Source organism: Equus asinus, chromosome 14 (assembly GCF_041296235.1).
Source record: "Equus asinus isolate D_3611 breed Donkey chromosome 14, EquAss-T2T_v2, whole genome shotgun sequence".
In the NCBI taxonomy this organism is placed as follows: domain Eukaryota; kingdom Metazoa; phylum Chordata; class Mammalia; order Perissodactyla; family Equidae; genus Equus; species Equus asinus.
Genome location: NC_091803.1, coordinates 28,857,418 through 28,883,171, shown reverse-complemented (window position 1 = coordinate 28,883,171; position 25,754 = coordinate 28,857,418). Strand labels below are relative to the sequence as shown.

At 36.7% G+C, this 25,754-nt stretch overlaps 1 protein-coding gene across 10 annotated transcripts in view; it reads left to right on the top strand.

Moving 5' to 3' along the window:
• TNRC6A (trinucleotide repeat containing adaptor 6A) overlaps positions 1 to 25,754 on the top strand; it is a 102,083-nt gene that overhangs the window by 32,815 nt on the left and 43,514 nt on the right. For 6 of the 10 annotated variants that reach the window (XR_011494219.1, XR_011494218.1, XM_044747577.2 and 3 more), the window contains one exon: positions 16,537 to 16,929. The exons of 3 other annotated variants lie outside the window; for them this stretch is intronic. Coding sequence is in view for 3 of the 7 variants with exons in the window: in XM_044747577.2 (XP_044603512.1) it covers positions 16,537 to 16,929 (393 nt within the window). In the remaining 4 variants the exon portion in view is untranslated. Of the gene's footprint in view, positions 1 to 16,258; positions 16,326 to 16,536; positions 16,930 to 25,754 lie in introns of those variants that run through there. One more of the 10 variants, XM_044747575.2, reaches the window with a different exon arrangement.

The following is a 25,754-nucleotide window of genomic DNA, read 5'->3' as shown; positions in this document are numbered from 1 at the left end:
GAACAGAGATTTTTTTTGTTTTCTGGTGATCACACAGGGAAGCATACTTTATTACTGCTGTTCTCTTTTAAAAACCTATGAAAATTGAATCAGGGACCGGCCCCGTGGCCAAGAGGTTAAGTTCGCGAGCTCTGCTTCGGTGGCCCAGGGTTTTGCCAGTTTGGATCCTCGGCACAGACATGGCACTGCTCATCAAGCCATGCTGAGGCAGCGTCCCACATAGCACAAGCAGAAGAACCTACAACTAGAATATACAACTCTGTACTGTGGGGCTTTGGGGAGGAGAAGGAGGAGAAGAAAAAAAAAAGAAAAAGATTGGCAACAGTTGTTAGCTCAGGTGCCAATCTTTAAAAGAAAAAAAATTAGGCTGGCATTGATTTTAAAAAGAAAAAGAAAATTGAATCAACAATTAAAACACATTTTTGTTTCTGTTGCAATTGGAAACCATTATTCTTATTCAATTCTAGCCTTAGTATTTGGGTTTTTTTGGTTGTTTTTGTGTGTGTGTTTTTATTTTGGATGAGGAAGAATGGCCCTGAGCTAACATCTCTTGCCAGTCTTCCTCTTTTTGCTTGAGGAAGATTGTCACTGAGCTAACATCTGTGCCAGTCCTCCTCTGTTTTGTATGTGGGACTCTTCCACAGTGTGTGTAGGTCCATGGTTAGGATCCAAACCATGAACCCCAGGCCACCAAAGCGGAGCGTGCGAACTTAACCGCTATGCCACTGGGCTGGCCCCTACTATTTGTTTTTTTAATCAAACACATTTCATTGCTTAAATCCATTGATCTTGGGAGTGATCAAAATATTTAAGAGCTGTTAAGTCAGCCTCATGTCAGATCATCTTAGAGACATATGATAGCTAACTTTGAGCACTTACTGTGTGCCGTGCACTGTGCTTGATGTTTACTTCACTTAATCAAGGAAAGTATTGTAAACATTTAATCACCAGTAACTAATGGGCACCAGCAAATTCAGAACACGTACTGGAGCAGGGTCCTAAAAGCTTAATGTGCTAAGAGTAACCCTTCAGCTATTGAATTTTGGGAAATGTGTGGGACCCAGGGGAGGGGCTAGGGTGGCAGGTTGGGAACTCTGAGACCTCATGCAGTGGATATTTAAAAATTAATGTGGGAGTAGGGCTCTGTCAGTGTGTACTAGCATAATATAAGTCTGCATCTAGTCACTTTAGCAGCCCTATGAACGATAGATAGTATTACCACCATTTACGGGTTAAACTGAGGCTCAGAAAAGTTAAATCACTTGCTTATTGGTTATGTAGCTGATGAATGCTTGAGCCAGGATTTGACTACTAACTTTACTGGGCTCTACTGGTCCTTTTTCTTTGAAAATAGCCCTGTAGTTACATGGAAGACAAAATAGAAAGCCTTATACCATTGCCCATGCTTTAATAATAATCAATGAGTGAACTAAAACAATACATCTTTTAAAAATGTTTCTGAAATATCTTTTAACAGATTTTATAGTTTTCCCTTTTGATTGAGCACAAAGAAATAAGTGAAAAATTGTGTCACCAGCATAATTTTGTGAATCAGGGAGGATTTGACAACTTTGCAGTGTGTTGGTTGGCTTTTCAGGAGTATTGGAGCAAGCTCTTAAATTGGTTATTACACCTTTTAGTGTTGATGGAAAAGAATAGGTGTTTTGACGACCAAGCAAGAAGCTGATTCTAAAAACTTTCTCTAAGCTTCAGACCTCTATGCAATGAAAACTGATCCTTTTATGGAGCCAAACCTGACTGCTAATTAAATTTGAAATGTCTTGCTTCAACTCTTTAAGGGAGGTGTAAAGAGATTTTTGATGAAAAACCCACATAGCTTCCGTTTGTGCATTCTTCAAAAGGGTGGAGAAGGCACCTTCTGAAGGGCTTGGGCCCTGGTGAAGTCCCTTTCCAGTGTGCTTATTGACCGATAAATAGGATAAAGTTATAGGACACAATTTAACACTTGGAATACTGCTGAGATGGCTCAGTTTGAGTCAAAGGAAGAAAAGTGTTTAATTTGTCCCCCTGTCATTAATAAATCACTTCTTAGTTTTTCTCTTAAAAATCAGTGCCAATATCAGCCATGTTTCATGATCTCATGAGATCATCTTGGGAAACAAAGATACGTGAAAAATAATTGTGCAGTAATCTATTATGTGAAACTTAGAATCCATAAAGTGCCATTGTTTTCTTCATTTAACATTCATGAAATATTTATTGTGCGCCAACCCTGTTTTCACGCACTGTTGTGGTCCCTCTTGTGCAAGGAAAAAACAAACCCCAAGTCGTTGTCTCCACTGCACTTCCATTCTCATCTTTGTTTTAGTTTAGTAAAAGTAAGTATATTTACCTGTGATCTCAGTGTACCACTCCATTTTCTCCATAAGGTCTTAAGTTTCTCAATCACAAAGCCTCCTATGATAATGAAATTCAGTAACTTTGGTGGTTTAACAAAGGAGTGCTGTACTGCATAGATTTTCAGAGGGGAAAACTGATGCCAGCTAGATTGTGACTTGAACACATTCCCTAACGTTTTTCACATAATGAGACATGTAGAAAATGATATGTTCTATTATCTCTATTAATGGTATTTCTCACAGCTGAAGATGACAGTCCCAGAGTCTGGTCACCCAGACTGAGGTGTTCTTCCCCTCAGCAAACCTCTAACCTATTTCTGTCACACAGATTGGAAAGTTCTGCTGTTGGAACTGGGGCTCAGTTCAGTGTTTTTCTCCACAGACTAGGTTTGATTCCAAATGTGCCGTGATAGTAGTTTTGCTTTAAGAGGTTTTGAAGGCAAATGTGTGCTGAAGGACACATGTGTCCACACGTGGGTTGAAGGAGAAGCAGAGGTTCTTACTGGTTTAGAATTTACTCTGATGAATGTGTTTCTTCCTGTGAAAGATGTTTTTGAGCCGTGTAACAAATAAGATTCGTAGCCCTGCACTAACAAAAGAGGGGAAAATAGCCTTCTCATTGCATGGGAAATATTCAAATTATTACTTTTAGGTATATCAAAGTCACCATTTTTCTTTTCCTCCTGTTGAGAAAAGAAAATGGTTTATATAGATTTATACATGTTAATCTAGATTTATGTTATGAAGAATGCTAAAGACCCCTTTTTGCTTTAAGAACCATCTTATTTCTAGCAAATGTACATGTGCTTGCTTATAAATACTAATAAATTATTAAAATAAGTAGAAATGAAAGCTTTTGTAACTTGAGATGTCTGTGATGAAACTAGAGTGGGAGAAAATAGACAGGAAATAGGAGAAAAGCAGAGATTAGTGCAGTTAGCAAAGTAAACTATTGTTGAAAACTAGATTCAGGGACTAAGGAGCCCATAGTTGTTGGAGGCTTGTGGGAGCATCCTGAGCCCTGAGATTCTACCTTGGCAACAACTAGGTCTTCAGTTTCAAAGAAAACAAATCAGGGGCCGGCCCAGTGGCGTAGTGATTGGGATCCTGCGCTCTCCTTCGGTGGCTCAGGGTTCTCCGGTTCGGGTCCCAGGCGTGGACCTGCGCACCACTTATCAAGCCATGCTTTGGCAGGCATCCCACATAGAAAATGGAGGAAGATGGGCACAGATGTTATCTTGGGGCTAATATTCCTCAAAAAAGAGAAAGAAAGAAAAATCAAGGATCTTCTGATTTAAGTTTGGAGTAGAAACAGGGTGGATTAGTCAGAATAGCTTTATCAATTATAACCAGGTAAGAGAAAACTCCAGATTAGGAGAAAACACAGTATATATCATAATTTGCACTTTTATATTCTTTTAGTTCTAATAAAAGTAGTAGCTGTGCCTCAGATTGGGTACTGAGAGCTCCCTTTCAGTGCTGTAGCCTTAGCGAAAATGTGCCTGATAAAGCTGCTTAAAGGCAGCATTTGGCCAGAAGCAAAAAAGCAGTGAGTCATCTACTAAAGATAACCCTGGAATTTTAGCACAAACACAGCACAGTGGTTAGAAGTCCAGGCTTCTGAGTCAGATAGACTTGGACTTGAACATTGCCTTTGTAGTTCTCACTTCTGTGACCTTGGGCAAGTTCCTTAACCTCTAAGCCTCGGTTTGACTGTTGAAAGGAGATAATCCAGGGTGCTTAATGTTGTGGGAATGAAATGATTTGGAACATAAATCATGGGACCTGGAGGGTAGTAAATGCTGAGTATGTAATAGATATGTTATTATTATAGATACTAGTTAGAAATTTTTGATTTGCAGCTTTCAAAGTGACTAAGCTATAATTAATCATTCCCTTATTTTTGGAGAGTTTAATTTTATTCTTATAAGTAAGATGATAATTTTTACTAGAAGGAAAGTTGGTTTAGAGGTAAGATTTGGTTTTGAATTTCAGCCCTGCTTTTTACTAGATGTTTCATCAGGAGCAGCCTTCTTCTGAGCCTTAGCTGCCTCATCTGTAAAATGGAAATAATGTTTCAGATTTATAGAATCATGATGAGGATAAAGAGATATCAGAAATATTGCCTGGCATCCAGCTGATACTTGGTAAATTTTAGTTTCCACCACTATGGTTGTGCAGTATCTTAGCAACATTTCAGCCCCTTGAAACAACATACTAGCAGTTTCCCCAGTCGTTTCAGAGTTCCTCCTCACCCAGACGATGATTTGTTTTTTCCTCTCATTAAAGGAGAACCCAGCCCAGCATGGGTGAATCACAGTGCAGTGTCTTTGCCATGGTGTGAAGAATATGTCCTGCAACCTGACAAAGGGATATAGCATCTTTATAAATTTGGCAGGCCAAAATTGATATTTTATTGCTTTGATTTGTATTTATTTATTGGCAAAACGGAATATCATATGTTTAATTACTTGTACTTTTTTCCTCTTATGGATTACCCATTTGTCTCTTGGGCTTAGAGGTTTTGTTATCAATTTACATGAGTTCTTTATATAGTAAGCTCATTAGCATTCCATCTAATGTTTTTGATGCAAATATTTCCAACATTATAGACTACATCGTATGTTTGAAGTCATTCTGAGGATAAGATACCAGGCAGAAATATCTAAATTTTGCCCAGTACCACACCCCATAGGGGATATACACACAGAAGATGGCAAATATATATTCAGAAGAAGGAAAGCAAAATTAAATAACATTTATATTCTTAGCTTGAACTCTGGTCCTAAACTGTAGTGACTCTGTTGAATGCTTTCCTATGTTAGGTTTAGCAGCCAACCAAACAGGACCGGTTTTCGCTTGGTTAGGGAAAATTGGAGTGGGAGGGGAGAGAATGGGTCCCTTTAACTTGTTCCAGAGGACAGAGATTTTCCAGTTTGCCTTTTAATTTGGAATAAACACAGGCACGGACACACACACGCATGCACACGCTCTTGAAAAAATAATATATACTTCATAATTTTACTTGGTGAAACTTAAACAATTTTTTACTTGTTGATTTCTTGACTCACTTTTATGTTGAGAAAACTTGCCATTTATCCAGGTTTTGAAAAATTTTCGCATATGTTTTCTAAAAGCTTTAAAAAACATTAGCATTTTATAGTATTACTGTTTAATTTATTTGAACTTTATGTATTTGGGACTTTTTTGGAATTTAAGAAAATCAACTGACCATCATTCATTTCTTAAATAATTTGTACTTTCAGAGATTTATGGCAATTTCTTTATTGTATAACTTTTGGTATCCTCAAATTTTTTTTTTTTTTTTTACATTTCAGTGTGTTTGGGACTTTTTTTGCTGTTCTTGTTACTAAGTTCTAATTGAATTGTTAGGCACAGTCATGTGCCACATACAATGTTTCAGTTGCTGTGTATACGACAGTGGCCCCTTAGAATCAGTACCACCTAGTCTAGATGTATAGTAGGCTATATAACCATCTAGGTTTGTAAGTACACTCTGATGTTCGCACAATGACAGAATCGCCGAACGACACATTGCTCAGAATGTATCCCCATTGTTAAAGTGACACATGGCTATGTTATTTTTTTTGAGTCACAGATGGAAGTCCAAAGCTCTCTAGATGTTGCTACTGTATCTACTAGAAGTTTTCCAAATTTACTCACACATGAGAACCACATGCAATACTTGTTTTTAAAAATGCAAAATACAGGTTCTGATTTAGTAAATCTGTAAGGCTAAAAAATCTTTTTTTTTTTTTAACAAGTGCCCCATAGGAGTTCTAATTAAACAAATTTGGGGATCACTTCTAGAATTGTAAGTTATGAAAGAGACTTAAGGGCAATCTCACTTTTTTTTTTTTTTTTTGCTGAGGAAGTTTCTCCCTGTCCTAACGTCTGTTGCCAACTGCCCCCACCCCTCCCCCAGCTTGAGAAAGATTAGCCCTGAGCTAACAGTTGTGCCAGACTTTCTCTATTTTGTATGTGGGTGGCCGCCACAGCATGGCTGATGAGTGGTATAGATCCGCACCTGGGATCCGAACCCAGGCCACCAAATTGAGCACGCTGAACTTAACCACTACACCACAGGGCCAGCTCCTGACTTGTTTTTCTTTTGAAGTGTGTGCCTCTGCCTGAAAAATGTATCTTTCGTCATCCCACTTTTCTGAATTTCACATATTTGGACAAGTTTTAATGGGCAGATCTTGGAAATAACCATATTGTGAATATTATGTGGGTATCCTCCAGCTCTTGAAGAAGAGCTGTACTTTAGAAAGGATATCCCTTGCCCAGGTATTTTGCTGAAGAGCAGAATTTCTCAGTAGGGTGGTTTCATCCTGAATTTAGTTGAAGCAGCTCAGGGAAATAACTTATTCAGTGCCCTAAACCTAGAGAATTGTATCGAGACAAAGCAGTTACATTTCTCTCTGTGTTGGTCATTTAAGGTGGGAGGGATTTGGGTAAGAAGATAGAGTTCCTTGAGGGAGTAGTCAGGTGCCTCCTTAAGACCCAGGAGAAAGTATCTTCCCATTTCTCTAGGATTTGTGAAGGGAATTAAAACTAAATTCAATTTAATATTTATTTTAACTTCGATATCTAGTTTTGAACTGATTGTTTATGATATCTTGCTGTTTGGTATCTTAAGATCTTTTTAACAGAAATACTAAGATTTGCTTTTACCTATATAAAATATAAATGCGGTTTATTGTGTTTCATGTTAGTTTTTAAGTCTTATTCTTTTAAGTTTTCATAAACAGCCATTTAGTTCAACCTACTTGCTAAGGATTAGCAGAAGTTGATGGATTGGTAAGCATTTAGATATTTTCCAGGTTTACTAGTGGCACTTAAAATTGCAGCCATTTATCCACAACAACAATTCTAGCACTGCATCTGTGTGTATCAACTTAAAGGCCAGACTTCCCCCCCGTGCTCTTCAGCATTCCAGAACTCACTCAAGTTAGCACAGGACAGGGAATGTATATTATACAGAGGAAGTATATTATGAATCATCCAGTATGCTTATTAATGATTAAGAAGACGATTTTTATCGTAGTACGTTTCACCATGTTTTAAATAAATTTGATTTATAAGCTCACTTTAATTGAATAGAACAGCTCTTTGCATTGTTCAACCAGCCGGCTTCTTCTTTCCCCTCCTGGTCCTCATAAAATATAGGGAGATGGAATTTAAGTTATTGGGCCTCAAATACAGGGGAACTTGGCAATAGCAGTAAGATGACACTGTGCCTTTCCTCCATTTTCCACTGAAAGCTGTGGAGTGGGAAAAGCAACAGAAGTTAGAAACACCTTTCTTTGGAATTTCTCGATGTAGAGAATTTTGTAATCTACTTTGAAGTTTTCATCAGGTTTGTGCCTTTTGAAAATCTGTGTCCCAATGTGATAATGCTGCTGTTCTTCATCAGGAAAGTGGGAAGAATTGATTTCATCCATACTTGTTTGCTCTTCCTCTGATCATGAGGCAGATTCTTTAAACTGAGTATTATTGAAAGCTACCTTGTTATTTTAGCACAGCAGCTAGAATAATTGATTTGAGAATTCAGGTTTAAAGAGATTATAATTACATGTTAGAAACATTAACAGTAGAGAAGAAAGATAAATCTTATATGTGATTTTGCCTGATAAACAGTAACTCTTAAGAGCATAAAATAATTCCCTTTAAATAAAGATTTTAAAGAACGTTTATCTATAGATGACATTATTTTTTTTAGATGACACTTATTTTGAAAGATTATTTTAACTATTGTAAGGATTTTTTTAAGCATCAAGCATTTAGAGTTAAACCTAATTATTTGATAGGTAGAAATTTTACCTTTTAATTTTTGAAAACACAGTTTCCTGGCTTGTTACTGAATTGCTTTAGTACATTTTTATCCTATTGATTATGCCTAATCTCATTTTCATACCTTCTCGAGGTAGGAAAATTTTTCTTAAAAAAAAAATAAAAGATGAATTCTTAGGAGAATCCTGTATTGTTGCTTTTATGTGAGAATAACATTTTCTAACTGAGACGGTTTCATTGGTACATGCCATCTTGTCTTCAAAGAGCTTAATTTGATGGTTTGGTTTTTCCTATGTAATGATACATGTTGTTAAGATTAGAAATCGTAATTCTAGGTGAATTTAAATCTTGCTGAAAGAAGTCTTTAAAAAGCACTCTATATTCTATAGATGCTTATTAAGTAATCTTTTTAGCTGGTAATTTTAACTATTTCAGTCCTTTTAAGAATTCAAATACAATTCTATATGTGGTTTTTATTTTGTGGAGATCAGTTTAACACTTAGTTCTGTTAAAGTGAAATCATGTCTTAAAATGACTTTTTGTATACTATGCTTATTATTTATGCCAGTATTTTTAGAAGATTTGTAATGCAGCCACTATGAAAACTGTTATGCAAAGCTTAAATTGTAGGCTTTGAAAGGATAAGAATAAAGGAAGGGCTTGAGGTATTAAGGCATGGTAATTGATGTTTGGGGGGAGTTTGGTAGTAATCCAAGGTGGTGGATGGCTGGTTCATATTTAAACTGTTGTTTCTATTAAGCTTGTAGATAGTCAAAAAGAAGTTTATTTATTTACTATTTCCTGAAATAAATTTATTAAAATGACATTTTAAAAAGTTATTTTAAAGATTTAAAGATGTATTAATTTTAAATAATTTTAATTATTAATAAAAATAAATAAAATTTGTTCTTACAAATTTAGAACTTGGTGTATTTAGAACTTTGGATATTAAACTATCTATTGGTTTTTTACTTGAATGTGAGACAGTTGCTATGGTACTTTTTTTTCAATTAATAGGCAATTTTTTAGAACAGTTTTAGGTTTACAGAATAATAGGATGTTTTTACATAAGAAATATCAGAAAACGCAAAAATTAGCAAAAGTTAGTAATTTAATTGTTATATTTCATTCTTTCACAAAGTGAGAAGCCTTGATTTGGAGCATAATTTAGGAAAATGGTTGGTTTAAATTCTTTGAATGAGTTATTTTTCCATTCTTAAAAATTAAAAAATTTGTTTATTTCTGGGCCACTTCAGATTTTGCTTATCTCCTTTAAACTGCAAAAGACAAGCTGGGTCATAGTATCACAAAAAAAGTAAAAATAAAATTTATAGTTGGTAGGTATATTTTATACTAGCTGAATGAAACTCCTTCAAAATATGTTTCTGAAATTAGAAACAATATAGTGTTACGGCCAATTAGGGTATCTTTCCACATTAATGATCATATTGACTAAACCTGTCTTGTTCTCTGGATGCTGGCTTAAGATTTTTTTGTAGAGCAGATATTTGTAACCACTGAGTAATTCAGCGGCCTACAAACCAGGTACCATCATCATCCTTACTCTTTCTACTTTTCTTGATCATTCTTTCTCCCTCTTCTTTACCACTTCTTGATTATCCCACCTCTTGAATGTCAGTATTCCACAATGTTTCATCCTCAATATCATTCTGTATTGTTCTTTGGATTCAATCATCTCATGTATGCTAACAATTCTTAAGTTGTTCATTCAACCAGTAGTTCTCGAGCATTTACTGTTCTTGGTGCCGGCCATGCCAGTGACAAAGGGAAGGATAAATAAGAAACCACTTAAAGAGCACATACCGTGTGAGGAGTGCATGAGAGTTCTGTGCGAGTGGAGGGGAAGTTGGTGTCATCAAATGCTTCTAAGATTAGCTGAATCTGGAAGGGGGAGAGGGTTAGTTGTTTCCTAGGAAAGATGGACAGAAAGATTTGTAAGAAAGATATCAAGGCATTTTAGGCAAAAGAAGTATCATGAAAGAGTATGATACCTTTTGGAGAATTGCAGATATTTGGTGTGGAAGAGAAGGAAATGTATGTGGACGTAGTAGGATATGAATCTGGAGAAGTGGGAGATAGGGGCCATGCTAGGTATTTAAGATTAATTCTGAAGCACTTTAATGATCTAGATACCTTGAGGCAGAGAGATGGTAGACTTGGGGAGGGAGAAAATGACGAAGGGCTCAAGACTTAAGCCAAGGAGGCGATTAGGAAGTTTTTGCAAGAGTAAATTGATGGGGGCCTAAATCTCAGCAGTGGCATTGGAGATAAAAGGGTACGTTTGAATTATCTCAAGGGGATAATCAGTTAGACCTGTTGACTGACTAGATCTAAAGGGATAGGGAGAATTGAGGAAGATATTCCTGCTTGAGTAACTAAATAGAGAGTAAGGCTGTTTACTAAAATAAGTGACTTCTCCTCTCCTACCCTTCTGGCCGGTTTGACTTATTCTTGCCTTTGTTTCTCTTCTGCTGTCTGCTACTTAAACCTATTCCGTAGATCTTCCCATTCCACAGCTCTCATGACTTCTTTTTCCACCTGTATGCTGAATCCTAAATCCATATTTTTAGTTCAAACTTTTACTGAACTCCAGAACTGTATTGTCAGTTGCATTCTCCACATGGATATCCTATAGCAATGGTTTTCAAAGTTTGTCTCAGAACCGCTGAGAGGCTGCTTGAAACTTTCATCAGAGCCACAGGGTCAAAACTATTTTCATAGTAATAAGAAGACTTTATTTGTCGTGTTCACTCTTGTTCTCTCAGGAGTATATAGTGGGGTTTTCTAGAGGCTCCATAATGTGAATAGCACAGCAAATTGGATGCAGAAGCAGATGTGAGAATCCACCTGCCTTCTGTCAAGCCAGATATTAAAGAGATCTGCAAAAATGTAAAGCAATGCATGCTTCTCACTAACTTTTTGTTTTGGAAAAGAGTTATTTTTCAAAAATACATACATTTATTTTAATATGTGAAGGATTTATTTTTTAAATGAATTAATAAATACTTTAAAATTTTCTGTGTTTAAATTTCTAATATGGTAAATATCTATAGATGTAACCCATGTAAACAAAAGATCTTTAATGTTCTCAGTAATTTTTGAAAGTGTAAAGGGGTCTTGAAACCAAAAAAGTTGGAGAATTGCTGCCCTACAGTAACAACAAACCCAACATCAAAAACTAAACTCATTCTCTCTCATACTTCCCAAACTTAATTTTTGTCTTCTGTTTTGTATCTTGGTGAATGGTACCACCATCTGCCTAGACTCCAGGCCAGAAACCTGGGGTCGTCTTTATTCCTCCTTTTATTAGCGAGATGGTAATAATCATCGCTAACATTTATTGAGGACTAATCCTGTGCTAGATACTATGCTTAGTTCTTTACATTCATTATCTTGTTAAAGCCTCACACCAACCCTGCACTTGTAGGTCTTAATACTTACTCCTGTTTTACAGATGAGGAAACAGAGGTACAGAGTGGTTTAAGTACCTTGCCCACGGTCATACAGGTAGTAAGTTAGAGAGCCAAGATTAGAATTCAGCCAGTCTTTTGAATCTGTACTTCTTTTTCCTGGAACACTTTATATAAGATTGGTATTATATATTTCTTGAGGATTTTGTATACACACTCCTTATAAAGTCATCTGGGCCCAGTGCTTTTCAGAGAGGTAAATCTTGGAGGACCTTTTCAGTGTCTTCTGCTATTATGCTATAGGATCTTCTCCTCCATGAGCTCAATTTGGTAAAGTATATTTTGCAGAGAAGAGGCTGGAAAACTACAGCCTGCAGGCCAACTCTGGCCAACTGCCTATTTTCATATATGAAGTTTGGTTGGAACACAGTCACATCCATTCACTTAGTTGTTGTCTGTGGCTGTTTTTTGTGCTACAGTGGCAGAGTTGAATAGTTGCAACAGAGACTATGGCCTGCAAAACCTAAAATGTTTACTATCTGGCCCATTACGGAAGTGGTTTGCCATCTCATGTTATAGGACATTGTTCAATTCATCTGCGTTTTCTGATTTATTGGTATAAATTATACATAATATTTTCTTGTCTTTCAGAATCTCTACATTTGAAGTTAAGTTTTTTTTAATTCCCAGTACTATTTATGTTTCTTCTTTTTTCCCCCCATTGTTTGGTGTTACTAAAATTTTGTCCTGATTTATTGGTAACAGAATTATATTGGTCTTCCATCTTAGGCTGTGCTTTACGACAATTTAAATAACATTAGACTTAGAGATATTTGTTTCTTAAAAGTATGCTAGTTAAAAAAAAAACTATGGTAGTATTGATGAATGAAACTATCTGATCCTGATGAGTGATTTCATAAATTTCTCCTAAGCTGATTAATGTATTTATATTCCCTGCCTCTTTGGGGGTCAATGTTAAATCGTTCCCTCCTCCAGCTTTTCACATTATTGATGGAGTTGAGTCTAAAGAAATATCTTAATTTCAGAAAGTCATCTCTTGTTTTTTTCCATTTTCATTTTTTAAAATTAGGTTAACTAGTAGTTTTTTTCATTAAACTATGCCTTGGATTTATTGGTTCACTTTTAAAGTCATTGATTTCTACTTTTATCTTACTAATTCCTTCTCCTTATTTTTTTTTAACTTGAGTTGGATGCTTTATATTCTTTCTTGTTTGTTGAAAATCATCAAGACTGTGAATGTTTCTTTGAGCACTTGTTTAGCCATATTTTAAAACATATGTATTGTTTTCACTGTTATTTTCTTGACAAACCTGCAGTTTTGGTAGTTATTTCCTCTTCAACTCAAATTTTATGTAAGGCAGTTTTATTTGCTAGTTTTGTTGTTTCAAGTGTGATTACATTGTAATCCAGAAATATCATCTATATTATTTCTACTTTTTGGAATTTATTCATGTTTTCTTTTGTGTTGTGTGTGTGTGTGTGTACTTTTTTTTTTATGACTGTTTCATGGGAACTTCTCAAAAAAGATGTTATATTATCTATTTTCAAGGTATATGGTACTGCTTTTTTTTCCTTCCAGTTTTTCTGTCTCTATTTGGTTTACATGTTTTGATACTATGAGTTTGGTGTATAAAGGTTTTTAGCTGTTTATATCTTTTTAGTTGGTTTCTTTTATCAATATGAAATATCTTGCCATTTATATTGCTTTTCTCCTTGAACTTTTAAATCTGGTATTAATATTGCTTTCATTTAAATTTTCTTAGCATTTCATGGTGGTATATCTGTGCTCTTTTCCCCCAATTTTTCTTCATTGTTTTGTTTCAGGAGTGATTTTTGCAAAATGTATTCCTTAAGTTTGTTTTTCTTTTCTTAACCCAGTTTAAGAGCCTTTATTAACAAGTGAATTTAATCCATTCATATTTATTGTGATTATAGATATTTTAGGGCTTATTCTTGGCATGTTATTTTATATTGCATATTAACCACAATTTTGAAATAATTCTTTTTGCATTTTCTGTATCTGTTAAATGGATCAAGTTTTCTTGTTTTAATTTTTTTATCCTTTCAATGGTTTGGGTATTTACTACATAATTAACCTAAATTTTAATTACACATACACAGTAGCCAAATCGTTCAGTATTTATTCTGTTACCCAGCAACCCCACTCTTACCCCTTCACCTACTCATTCTGTTAGCTTCTCTTTTACTCTTTACTACCACATCCCATGTTTACATCTGAGATTTTACTTCAGGTTATTTACTCTAGTTTTGTAATCAATAATTACCTTGTCTTAATGATTTTACTGGTTTAGGTGAAGTTTTCTGGCCCCAGAAATGAGTACTTATCTCAGCCTTATTTTCCCCATGACACCTTACAGCAATTCTTTGAATTTGAAGTAGGGTTGGGGTTGCTGAGTGACAGACATAAATACTGCTTCTCAGTTCCTAGCCATTTTTGATGAAGTGTTAGAGTTCTTGCGCATGTTTTCGTGTAGGTCATTCACAGTTTTTGCTTCTAGGTTATCTTCTAACTCCTTGAATATATTAAAGAACATTTTCCTGTTGCTATCTCACGTAAATAACATCTTGTTTGGATATTAAATTGTTGTCATAATCTTTTCTTTGTAGCAATAAAGTGGCATGGCAAACAAGCCTGTATGACAGCAGTGGGTGACTGTACCACTTTAAGGTTATGTTCAGTTGCCAAATACCATGCTGAGCCCAGTCCTAAGCATGTAGATGCTGAGTTAGAGTTTTTTTTGTTCCTTATGATTTCATAGTTACATATACTTTTTTGTTTTCAGGGGTACTTTAGAATATTCTAATGCTTTATTTTCCTCTTGACAAAGGAATATATATTATTGCTGCATTCTGGGCGCATTAAATTATCTGAGAGACAAAATTTCGTACATAAAGTAATTAGACCTAAAAGCACGTGGCCCAAAGTATTAATAAGAGGCTTTTCAGTTGCCTTCAAGAAGGTTGGAAAGGATTCCAAACAATAATTAGAATGTTTGTAATTTTTCAGTGTAATTTCTCCTGAACTACAATTTGCTTGTATTACTTTAGAAAAATCAAAGTCACATTTAAAAAAATAAGAGGCCAAGATCATATGTTTAAAAGTATTAGTATTGGTGATATAGACTAAATTCACAAGTTGTTGAGAGAAGGAAGATGATGGTGAGGCTATATATATTGTTAAGTGACGGGCAGGTTCTAGAGCTGAAGGTGTCTAAGGAAATTTGAGTGACTACTGGAAACAGCACAGGTGACCAACATTTTATCCCAGCATTGTATATGTTGTAGGCATTTGATAAATACTTCTTTTATTTGGGCCGGAGTAATAGCTTTTGTTTTCTGAGTGTTTACATCATGCTGGGTCCTAGACCAAGACTGTGCTGTATAAACGAGGGGAAGGACACAGATAACCCAGCTGGTGAGTGGTGCGGCTGTTTTAATTTCAGGCCTGGTGCTCTTAGTCCTTGAGCAGAGTTTTGTCTAAATGTCCTTACTGGTCACATGGAGATGTTTCACTTTACTTATCTGACAGTGGCATCTCTGAAGATGCATCAAAATCCCACAGACATATTAAACTGCTACAAAAGTGTAAGGTGGAATAGTGCCAATCATTAAAAAATGGCCACTATTTATTTAGCCTTGTGTTTGATGCTCTATAGACAATATATGTAATCTTAGGCTAGCTCTGCAAGGTAGGGGTGTTATCCCCATTTTACAGAGGAGACCACTGGCTTGGCAAGATTTATGCAGTTTGCCTAAAGACACAAAGCTTCGTTAAGGCAGAGCTGGAGTTGAAACCTGGGTCCATCTGGCACCGTAAGTTCCGTATACTGTGCTGCCTCTCTGTAGTTTCAGAGATTGGGTGTATCTACCCTGTTTAAGGCTTTCCATCAGTTTATTTGCTTATTTAATCTCTTTTAGGAGTTCAGAAATTCACTGTAGTTTCTGATTGTTCATACAGTAGACAAATGGCTGTTTCTCAGACTTGCTTAAGACAGGGTATCCGAGTTATCTCTCCAATTTTGGTTAGTCTCGTAGATTTTTTTTTTTTTAATATTTTATTTTTTCCTTTTTCTCCCCAAAGCGCCCCAGTACATAGTTGTATATTCTTCGTTGTGGGTCCCTCTAGTTGTGGCATGTGGGACGCTGCCTCAGCGTGGTTTGATGAGCAGTGCCATGTCCGCACCCAGGATTCGAACCAGCGAAACACTGGGCCGCCTGCAGCGGAGCGCACGAACTTAACCACTTGGCCACGGGGCTAGCCCCAGTCTCGTAGATTTTATTCTGTTATCTTTGTTTTTACTTCTCTGTTCTGAGTTTGTCTTATTTGAATCAGACTTCACATTTTAACGACAAAAAACGTTGTTAACTTTGCCTTTTTTGAAAGGAAATTGGCGGGTTGTTTTCTATCCTTGTTCGTGTGTTGTCTTTCAAAGATGAAAAATTGGGACCAAACACATTACAAATGAGGCAGATTAAGAGCAGTTACCAGGGACTTAAGAATGCTTTTAGGGACTAGCAAAACTTGTTTGCCACATATGTTCTTTTAGTCCTTGTGAGTTCCATAGTTGTATAATCAATGCTTGTTCTCCTATCAGAGAATAATATGGGAAAGAGATGGTGAGCATGAGCTGTCATCCAGGCCAGGGAATGCCAGTGGTCTCCATGTTCTTATTAGGTAGGTAGTTAGCAAAAGTAAAATTTGACTCTTGGTAGTAGGGATTTCTCCTAAGAAAACTTGAGCCCGTGAATGAGGCTATCCCCACACGCTTAATGCTTCTGTTCCTTTAGGATTGTTTTTTTTTAGTGCCTTTTTATTTAGATGGCTTACTATGGAGGTACACTTTACTGGCTAATCTTTTCCACCCCTTTTCTTTTGTTGGGATTAGTGCCAGAACAGATAAAGCCCAGTGTAAGCCAGCCTCAGCCTGCCAACTCTAATAACGGCACTTCCACAGCAACCAGCACTAATAATAATGCCAAGCGAGCCACAGCCAACAATCAGCAGCAGCAGCAGCAGCAACAGCAACAACAGCAGCAGCCACAGCAGCAGCAGCAGCAACAGCCACCACAGGCCTTGCCTCGGTATCCTCGTGAAGTACCACCACGATTTCGCCACCAGGAACATAAACAGCTTCTAAAGAGGGGTCAGCATTTTCCTGTCATAGCAGCAAACCTGGGATCTGCTGTTAAAGTATTAAGCAGCCAGTCAGAAAGCAGTGCTTTAACAAATCAACAGCCACAAAATAACGGAGAGGTGCAGAACAGCAAAAACCAGTCAGGTGAGAGAAGGCATTTCTTACAAGACTCCAACTATCATCGTTAATAGTGTAGCAAGTTTATAAGTTCATGGCTTTTTGGTGATGTATTTGTATTCATCAGTATCTGGGTTGCAAATAAGAATTCTGTACAGGCAGTTATGAATGAGGAATCTTAAAATGTTTCCTGTAGTTAATTGCCCGTCCTACTTTGACCAAATGATTAATCACCCTCCAGGTTCTACCCATTTTAATAAGCAGCTTTATAGCGAAAATTGATCATAAGAATATAGCTAAAATTGAGCACTCTCCCAGCCTCAAGTTATATGCTAAGCAGTTGTACCTAGTGTTGCATTTAATCCTCAACAACCTGTGAGATATAAGTTGTTCGTATCTCCACTTTTCAGTAGAGGAAACTGAGGCACCAAGACATTAAATAACTTGCCCAAGAACACTCAGTTACATGTGTCATAAGAAGATTGCCACTCATGAAAATTGTATTCAAACAGAGCACATGCGTTCACTTATTGCCTGAGAATGGCTTTTCTCAATTCAGTAATGGTTGTGAGGCAGAAAATAAATCTAGTATGTGATTACAGTTTTCTCAGAGCCTAGTTTGTTTTGACATGTTCTGATAGGTTCTGGTGGTTTGTGGTTTGTCCCTTCATTTATTGAACTATTTTGAAGCTTTTACCATAAGCCAGATAGAGAATTGAGGAGAATCAAGCCTCCCATACATGAAAACACTAGCATTCTGGTATTGAACAAAATTTCTAGAGCCAAATGGACCTGGATTTTAAATCCTAACTCCACCATATACCAGCATGTATGACCTTGAGCAGATTACTTAATGGCACCGTGCGTCTGAGTCTTGTCCAAGCAGCCTTTCCTAACAGTCCTAGGTAGAGTTAATTCACTTTCTACCTCTGTGCTGTCTTATATATACCAGGAGCTACTCTGTACATTATAATATATTATGGTATTTCACAGCCAATGAGTAGCAGAGCCTGGACTCACATCAAGATATGTCTGGCTCCCAAGCTATGCTTGTAACAATCATGCTGTGCTTTGGCAACATACTGGATGAGATAGGTAAGGAGGAAGAGGACACAAATAGAGTTTTCTACCATAGGTAATTAGAGCAGCACATTATTGTTGGAAAGGATACAAACTTAACTTATTATCCTGAGTTAATACTTCCCTCCGTACTCCCCAGCTACTTACTACCTGTGTGAGCCTGGCCAAATTACTTAACTCCTCTGACTGTCTTTCCTAATCTGTGAAGTGTGGACAGTAATACCCAAGCTATAAGGTTGCTGATGTGTTAAAGTAGCTTAGTGCCTAATATTTAGGTACTGAATGAATTATCTTCCCCGAAACTTTTACAGAAGGACCTGCACTTTTCAGCAAGGAGAATCTGGTTTAGACATATTACATATAGTGTCAAGCAATTAATCATTTTGTTTGAAGTTCCTCTGGGAAGTCAGATTGGAAGCAGATGTATGAGTCATCAGCATTATAAAACAATGTGATTAAAACCTTAGGAGAGGTTATGCAGCAAATGCTTGAGTACCTTCTGTAGGCTAAGCAAGGGTGGTATGATAAGCAACAAAATAGGGAGGTAGGATAGTAAATTTAGAAAATAATATGTGTTGAATATGCTTTTTCAGTTTGGGAAATGAAAGAACAAAGCTGTTTTGAAATGGAAACAATAGGAGTGTAAGAAAACCAAAAATGGTTGTAGGTCAAAAAGACCTAAAAGTGTTAAAGGTGTACATTCAGATAAGAAAAAGACCTAAGATGTGGGCATAGAAAGAAGTGTTCAGAAAAGGCTGAGGCGGGAAAAATATCCCATCTGTTTTTGAAAGGGCTTCTTGAGGGTAGACTGCATTAATGTAGAGGTCAAGATGGAAGTCAGGAGTGGGCAGGATCTGACTCAGGTCTGGAATTAAATCCCCAAGCAACTAGAGAATGCAAATGATGAAGGCGAAGCATTCTGCAGAAGAAGGAGATTTGTGGTTTTGTCTTTTTTTAAACGTTTGTGAATCCCTACTTACCAGCATGTGTCACATGATTACATTAAAATATCTTTGTAGGTGCTACTAGGAATGATTATAGAAACTTTAGCCATGTAGTCAACCACTGGGTGTCTGTGATTCAGGAAAGACTTCTTAGACAGATCAGTCCCAGCTCCTGAAGGGTTAACAACCATAATAATAATGATATAACAACTAGCCCTTATGGAAGTGCTTACTGTGACCTATATACTGTATTAACGAATTCAGTCCTTCTTGTACAGGTTAGATAGTATCACCTTCGTTTTGCAGATTAGAGATTAGCCCAGTGATCAATGAAAAACAGTGTACTGGACAGTATAAACAGCATGAGTAACAGCCCAGAAACATGAAAGTTTTATGCTGTGAACTACATGTAGTTCAGAACTGTGGGAACATAATCTTTTTATCTCTTTGTGTTTGCATTTGGCTTTTTTGTTTCCTAAACAGATAACTAAGGGAGTAGTTTTGACATTTAAATTAATACATAGGAATTTACTTAAAGTTTTCATGGTAAAAATGAGGAGTGCTGGATATGCCTCCCTTGTCCTCATATAATGCATTTCTCCTTTATTCAGTGCAATGAGGGAGTAGGGATGGAACCTAGATGAGATTAGGTATTTTATGTATCAGAGATCACAAACCAAATATCTTCATAGGCTGGCAGGTAAGTGAGGTAAAAGGTGAAAAGGAATGATGGGAATCGTGGGAAATGTTTTGAGTTTTGTACCCTGCCTAAATACCTTTATGTTCTCATTTAAGTTTTTTAGAACCCTGTGCTGGTCAAACCTGACAACTCTGCAGGCTGAACTGCCAGTTTGTGGTTGTGTCTCAGACACTTACTGATGATGACTTCAGTTGGCACTCTAAGACCTCCCTTTTACAGTTGATCTCTTAGAGCCCTAAGGTATCAGGCCCTGCTACTGCCCAAATAACCCTTGAATTTAGGGGGTTCACAGGCCATGTAATAAAGGATTTAGGGAGACTAATGCTTACCAGGGCTGGCAGCAATATTATTCTTTTTTTTTTTTTTTTTTTTTTTTTTAAAGATTTTATTTTTTTCCTTTTTTCTCCCCAAAGCCCCCCTGTACATAGTTGTGTATTCTTGGTTGTGGGTCCTTCCAGTTGTGGCACGCGGGACGCCGCCTCAGCGTGGTCTGATGAGCAGTGCCATGTCCGCGCCCAGGACTCGAACCAACGAAACACTGGGCCGCCTGCAGCGGAGCGCGCGAACCCAACCACTCGGCCACGGGGCCAGCCCCAGCAATATTATTCTTAAGAGCCACAGTGTTGCATCCACTTTTTATCATCCAGTTGACATGTCACATACAGAAAAGTTAAACGGATAGAACAGCAAACACCCATGTACCCTGACTCAAATCCAACACTTGTTTATATTTTCTCATCTTGACTTCACACACACACCTCCCTCCCTCCCTCCTTCCCTTATCTCACATTGTTTATACATACGTATGCATATGTGTGCACAAATGTTCATCACACTTCACCTTAATATTTCCACAGGTAATGTCCTGAGAATAAGGATAGTCTCCTATACGATGTGATACCATGATCACCTCTAAGCAAAAGGGGGGTATATTCAGCAATATCCTCTGATAGGTACTTCATGTACACGTTTCCCCTGGTTGTCCTAAGAATGTCTTTTTGTTTGTTTACAGTATGATAGCATTTATATAAAATGCAAAGCATGCAAAACATTGTATACTGCTTAGAGATGAATGCAAAGATAGCATTTTGAGTGGTTGCCACTTGGTTACCCATTGAGGAAGGAAGGAGATGTAATCAGAGAAGGGGTTACCACAGGAATTTTCTACTATATTAATAGTTTGTTTCTTAATATGAGGGATATGTGGGTATTTTTTATATTATTCTTTATAACCTTTCCTTTTTAGCCTTTTCTTTTTAAAAGGTCAGAGATATTTGAGCTGTAATGGTGAATGACTAAGAATTGGCACTGTTTTAACAAGAATTGTTAATATTAAAGTTTCTGGAGATATTTAAAGATTAAAATACTGTCCATCCACCTGTGCTCTTGACTGTCTTTTCAGTGTGGTTTATTTCCTCGCTGTCCTGTAACTTCCACTTCTTGCTCTCAACTTGGACCTTCCCCTCGAGTCTCTATCATCCTTTAAAAAAATTCCTTTAAAACCCCGTTCTCTTGAAGCTGTTAGAGAATTTCTCTCCTCTCTCCGCGCTCAGAGTTCTTAAAGGAGTCATCTATACTTGCAGTCTCTAATACATTACTTCAGTCCACTGTAACCTGGCTCCTGCTCACTTGACTAAAATAGCTTTACTAAGGTCACTGATCTTCTGAATGTCAAATCCAGACTTTCCTATTTTTATCTTCATAGATACCTACTTTTTTCTTTTCTTTTTTTTTTTTTTTTTTACTGTTGATCACTCCGTCCTCCTTAAAACTCATTTCTCTTTGACCAGTTTTCAGATTTTATTCCCTCCCATGGCTTTGTCTCAAATCTCTCCCCAGTTTTAGGTTCATCTCTTCTGGATGTCTTCAGCTGATGTTGGGACCCTCAAACACAATATGTCCAAAATTGAACTCATTATCTTGCCATGTATGTTTCTCCTTTTAGATTCCATTACTCAAAAGGTTGGAACCCTCATTCATCCAATCACCCATCTAGAAACCTCTAAATCATGTTTGCTTCTTCCTTCTTCATGTCTCACATGCTACTGGTTTACTATGTCCTGATGATTTTAACTCCAAAATAACTCTCAGCTTTCCTCTCTTCTGCTCTGCTGCCACCATTGACCCGAGTCAGGCACTCACCATCTGGTCTAGAGCAACAGCCCTGAGAATATCTCTCCCACCACCCTCACCCCATCTCTCAAGCCAGAAACCAGTCATGATCCATGCATTGCATTTGGTTGTGATATTGCTCTTGTCTTCTTTAATCTAGAACAGAGGTTGGCTTGCAGCCTATTTGAGTCAGTTTTTATTGGACGACTGCCATGCCTATTTATTTACATAAACTCTGTGGCTGCTTTCAGGCTACAATAGCAGAGTTGAGTGCTTGCCTCAGAGACCATCTTGGCTGGGAAGACCTGAAATATTTACTAAGTGTACCTTTACAGAAAAAGTTTGCCAACCCCTGGACTAGAGGCTAGAATAACTGAAAGAAACATTTTAAACTTTCTCACTTAAGTGCCATTTGAAATTGTGCACCTTGGATTGTCTCATATTCCCAATGATACCATTTCATACTTCCCGGAAACACTATAGAAGCTAAGTACTATTTACTTCAGAAGGTCTTTCCCTTCTGGTGAGATTGAAAGTCTCTAAGGCAGAAAGCACATATTTAACTCTTTTGTATGTTACATGCTGTATATTTAATAAGAAAAATCTATGAATTTATCTGGGTCTAAATTCTTCCTGAATAAATTATGCTATTTCTGTATAAATCACTTGAATTATCCCCAGTCTGCTGTACTCTCACGTGTCCTCTTTGATCGTCTTGAATATGTGCTGTGTAATGCACGGTTACATTCATTTTGAGGTATGGTACTAGAGTTTCCCCCAGTTCTCCTAAGATAATTTTGTTTGAGAGTAGGATGCTGATGATATTTTAGAGTTCAAATGTTTCTCAGTAAAGTGCAGTCTTCCAAAGCTTAGTTTGCCTACAGCAGTGCAATGTATAAAAATTTGTATTTTTCGTTATACTCAGTAAAACTCAATTGCCCTCTTCCCTCCCACCAGCAGAGTTATACAGCCTTACTGTTTCTCACTATTTCCTGGAACAGCTTGATGATCATCCTCTACTTAATAATGTTTCTATATTTTTATCCTCCAGATCATTTGTAACTATGAGTTTAGCTTCCTTTTCTCTAGGGAAAATATATTATTTGATTTCTTCCAATTCTGAATTAATCTCTGACTTTGTGAAACACTTAAGTTGTGATTGCTGAGGAGTCCTGTTCTTTTTACACCATTAATTAGACTAGTGTGTGTCCCCCACCCCCGACACACACACCCTTAGATTTTTTTCTACCTAAACCACGACGTTTCTCGTAACCAAAAAGGTCCTTGTGATCTCCCCATGGTAAGCGTAATTTTCAAAATAGCCTTTTAATTTAGTTTTTTTTGAAAGTATCAAGTAGGTTCCAGATTAAAAACAGAATTTTAGCTAATAATTACTGATGGTATCTCTCCTTACTTTCCTAAGACACATAGGAAGATATAGCAAAAGACAGATTTAGACCACCTTTAAACCAGTCATGACCTGATTCTGAGAGAAGTTTTCACTAACATTAAAAGTGATAGAATTGGTTTCCAAAATGTTTTCTGATTTTTGCTATTTTGTTTTGCTTTTAATGTATTCTGACATAAAAAAGCTTCACTGTTTTTTGTAGTAGTCAAATCTCTGTCGTTTCTTTCATGGTTTCTTTCTTTGTCTTTATGCAATCAGCCCTCCACACCCGCTGCTTTCATATCTGCAGATTCAGCCAACCACGGATCGAAAGGCCTAAAATGATTGCATCTTTACTGAACGTGTACAGACTTTTCTTCTTGTCGTTATTCTCTAAACAACACAGTATAACAACTATTTACATAGCATTTACATTGTATTAGGTGTTATAAGTAATCTGGAGATGATTTAAAGTATACGGGAGGATGTGCATAGGCTGTATGCAAATACTGCGCCATGTTCTGTAAAGGACTTGAGTGTCCTTGGATTTTGGTATCTATGGGGGATACTGAGCAACGGCTGTATAAGAAATTCTCATTCACAGATAACTTCATAATTTCATATCTTACTTTTAACGCTTTAATCATTTAGAATTACTTTTTATATATTGTCTCATTTAAAAAATCTTCTTAAAGTAACGAATATTCTTTTTTTCCTACTGATTTAAAATGCTAACCTTTGACATATACTTGGGTCTGTTTCTGGGTTACTTTTTCTGTTCAATTGAAGTGCTTATATACTCTGGTAGTGCAATGCTGTTGAACTGTTACATGATATTGCAGATCCCCCTTCCCTACTCCCATAATTCTTCTTTTTGAGATTTTTTTATTCTCACATTTGTTTACATGAAGACTCTTGTTAGCAATTTCTTATAATTGAATTAAGCTTAGGAAGAACATTTTGTTACATCTTTGTCTCTAGGAACAAGTTTCTATACTTAATCAAGTTGTCTTCTATGGCCTGCAACAAAATTTAATCTCATATGGCATTTAGTATTTTTGTTAGCTTTCTTCCAAGTTACTTTCTATTCTATAAAGTTTTTGTGACTTACAATTAGGATCTTTTTTCCATCACATTTTCTCATTGATTATTGCTCGTGTATAGGAAAACTATTACTTTTCACATGTTAACCTTTTTTGTTTCTTTTCCACTACCTTTACCTCATTTTGGGGTCATATTTCATCAATTAGTACTTCCAGCACAAGGTGAAGTAGTAGTATTGGTGTCAAGTATTCTCCTATCTTTTTCCTGTCATTATGGGATTGCCTCTGATTTAAATTCCAGGTCCATTCCTTTATTTTCAAGTTGGGTAGTTTTGTCTTACATTACCAAACTTATTTTTTTATTCCTGCTGTGTGGAAGTGGCAACACATGCACACATACACAGGGACATATGAAAAAGCAAATAATGGCAACAGAAATACTTTTGCTTTAGACCATGAGAAGAAAATGATGATGGCTTGATTGTTTTAGATTTGAAGAAAAGTGGGTGGATTTGGGACTTGGTGATGTTTTGGATTTGCTGTGCACAGGAAGGAATCAAGGATAAATCTTAGGTTTTAGGAAACTTACTGAAATGAGGAAAACTAGTAAAGAAGCAGGGTTATTTTTTTTTCCTTTGGGAGGAGGTGCCTGTGGAAGTATAATCCAGGAGTTAACATTCTGTTTGAGATATTTAAGTGAAGATTTAACGTAAGCAAGTTGTTACATGATTTCTAACTTTGTTCTTCATGAGAGAGACAAGGTGGAATGAAAAATGTGCTTTGGAGACAGGAGTTTTGAAAAATAATGATAATCATTAATACACATTAATTAGTGATGATCATGAGTCTCATTTAATATGCACCTAATTTGGAGCAGATATGGTTCAAAGCACTTTTGATTATTAATCAGTTAATCTTCACAACTGTATAAGTACTATTATTGTTCCCACTTTACAGATGAGGAAACTAAGGTACAGAAAAGTCAAGGGTCTTGCCTGTGTTACGTAGCTAGTAAATGGCAGAGCAGCTTTTAAACCCAAGCAGTCTGGCTCCAGAGTCTGTGTTCTTGATTACTACACTAAACTGCCCTTCATGGAACACTTATTTGAAGCTGGCACTGAGCTACATACTTTATGTATGGCAGTAGGGTTAACTAACTAACCAGGTAAAGAAGTACTCTTTGTACCCCCATTTTGCAGATTTGGTCATACAACTTGCGTAGAATCCAGACTTGAGTCTAGGTGTTTCTAGAGTTCTAGCCATCTTCTTAGCCACTGTACTTTATTACCTTCTGGTGAATCTTATCTTTCTCACTTGATTTTCTACAAGTTAACCTCTGAGCCTTGATTTCCTCATCTGCAAAGTGAAGGTAATACCTATGCTCTAGGGTCATTTCAAGGATTCATTGATAAAGTGCATATGTGATCCATAGTGCTGAATGATGTTGCTGGCGGTGCAGGCACTAGTGTATTGATTTTTTTTTTACCCAGTGAGACCCACTGACTTTTGGGTATCCTTATTTCATAAGAAAAATCCTCCTCATGGGCACTGAAAGATGACAAATTTTATTTGGCAGCTGAAATAAA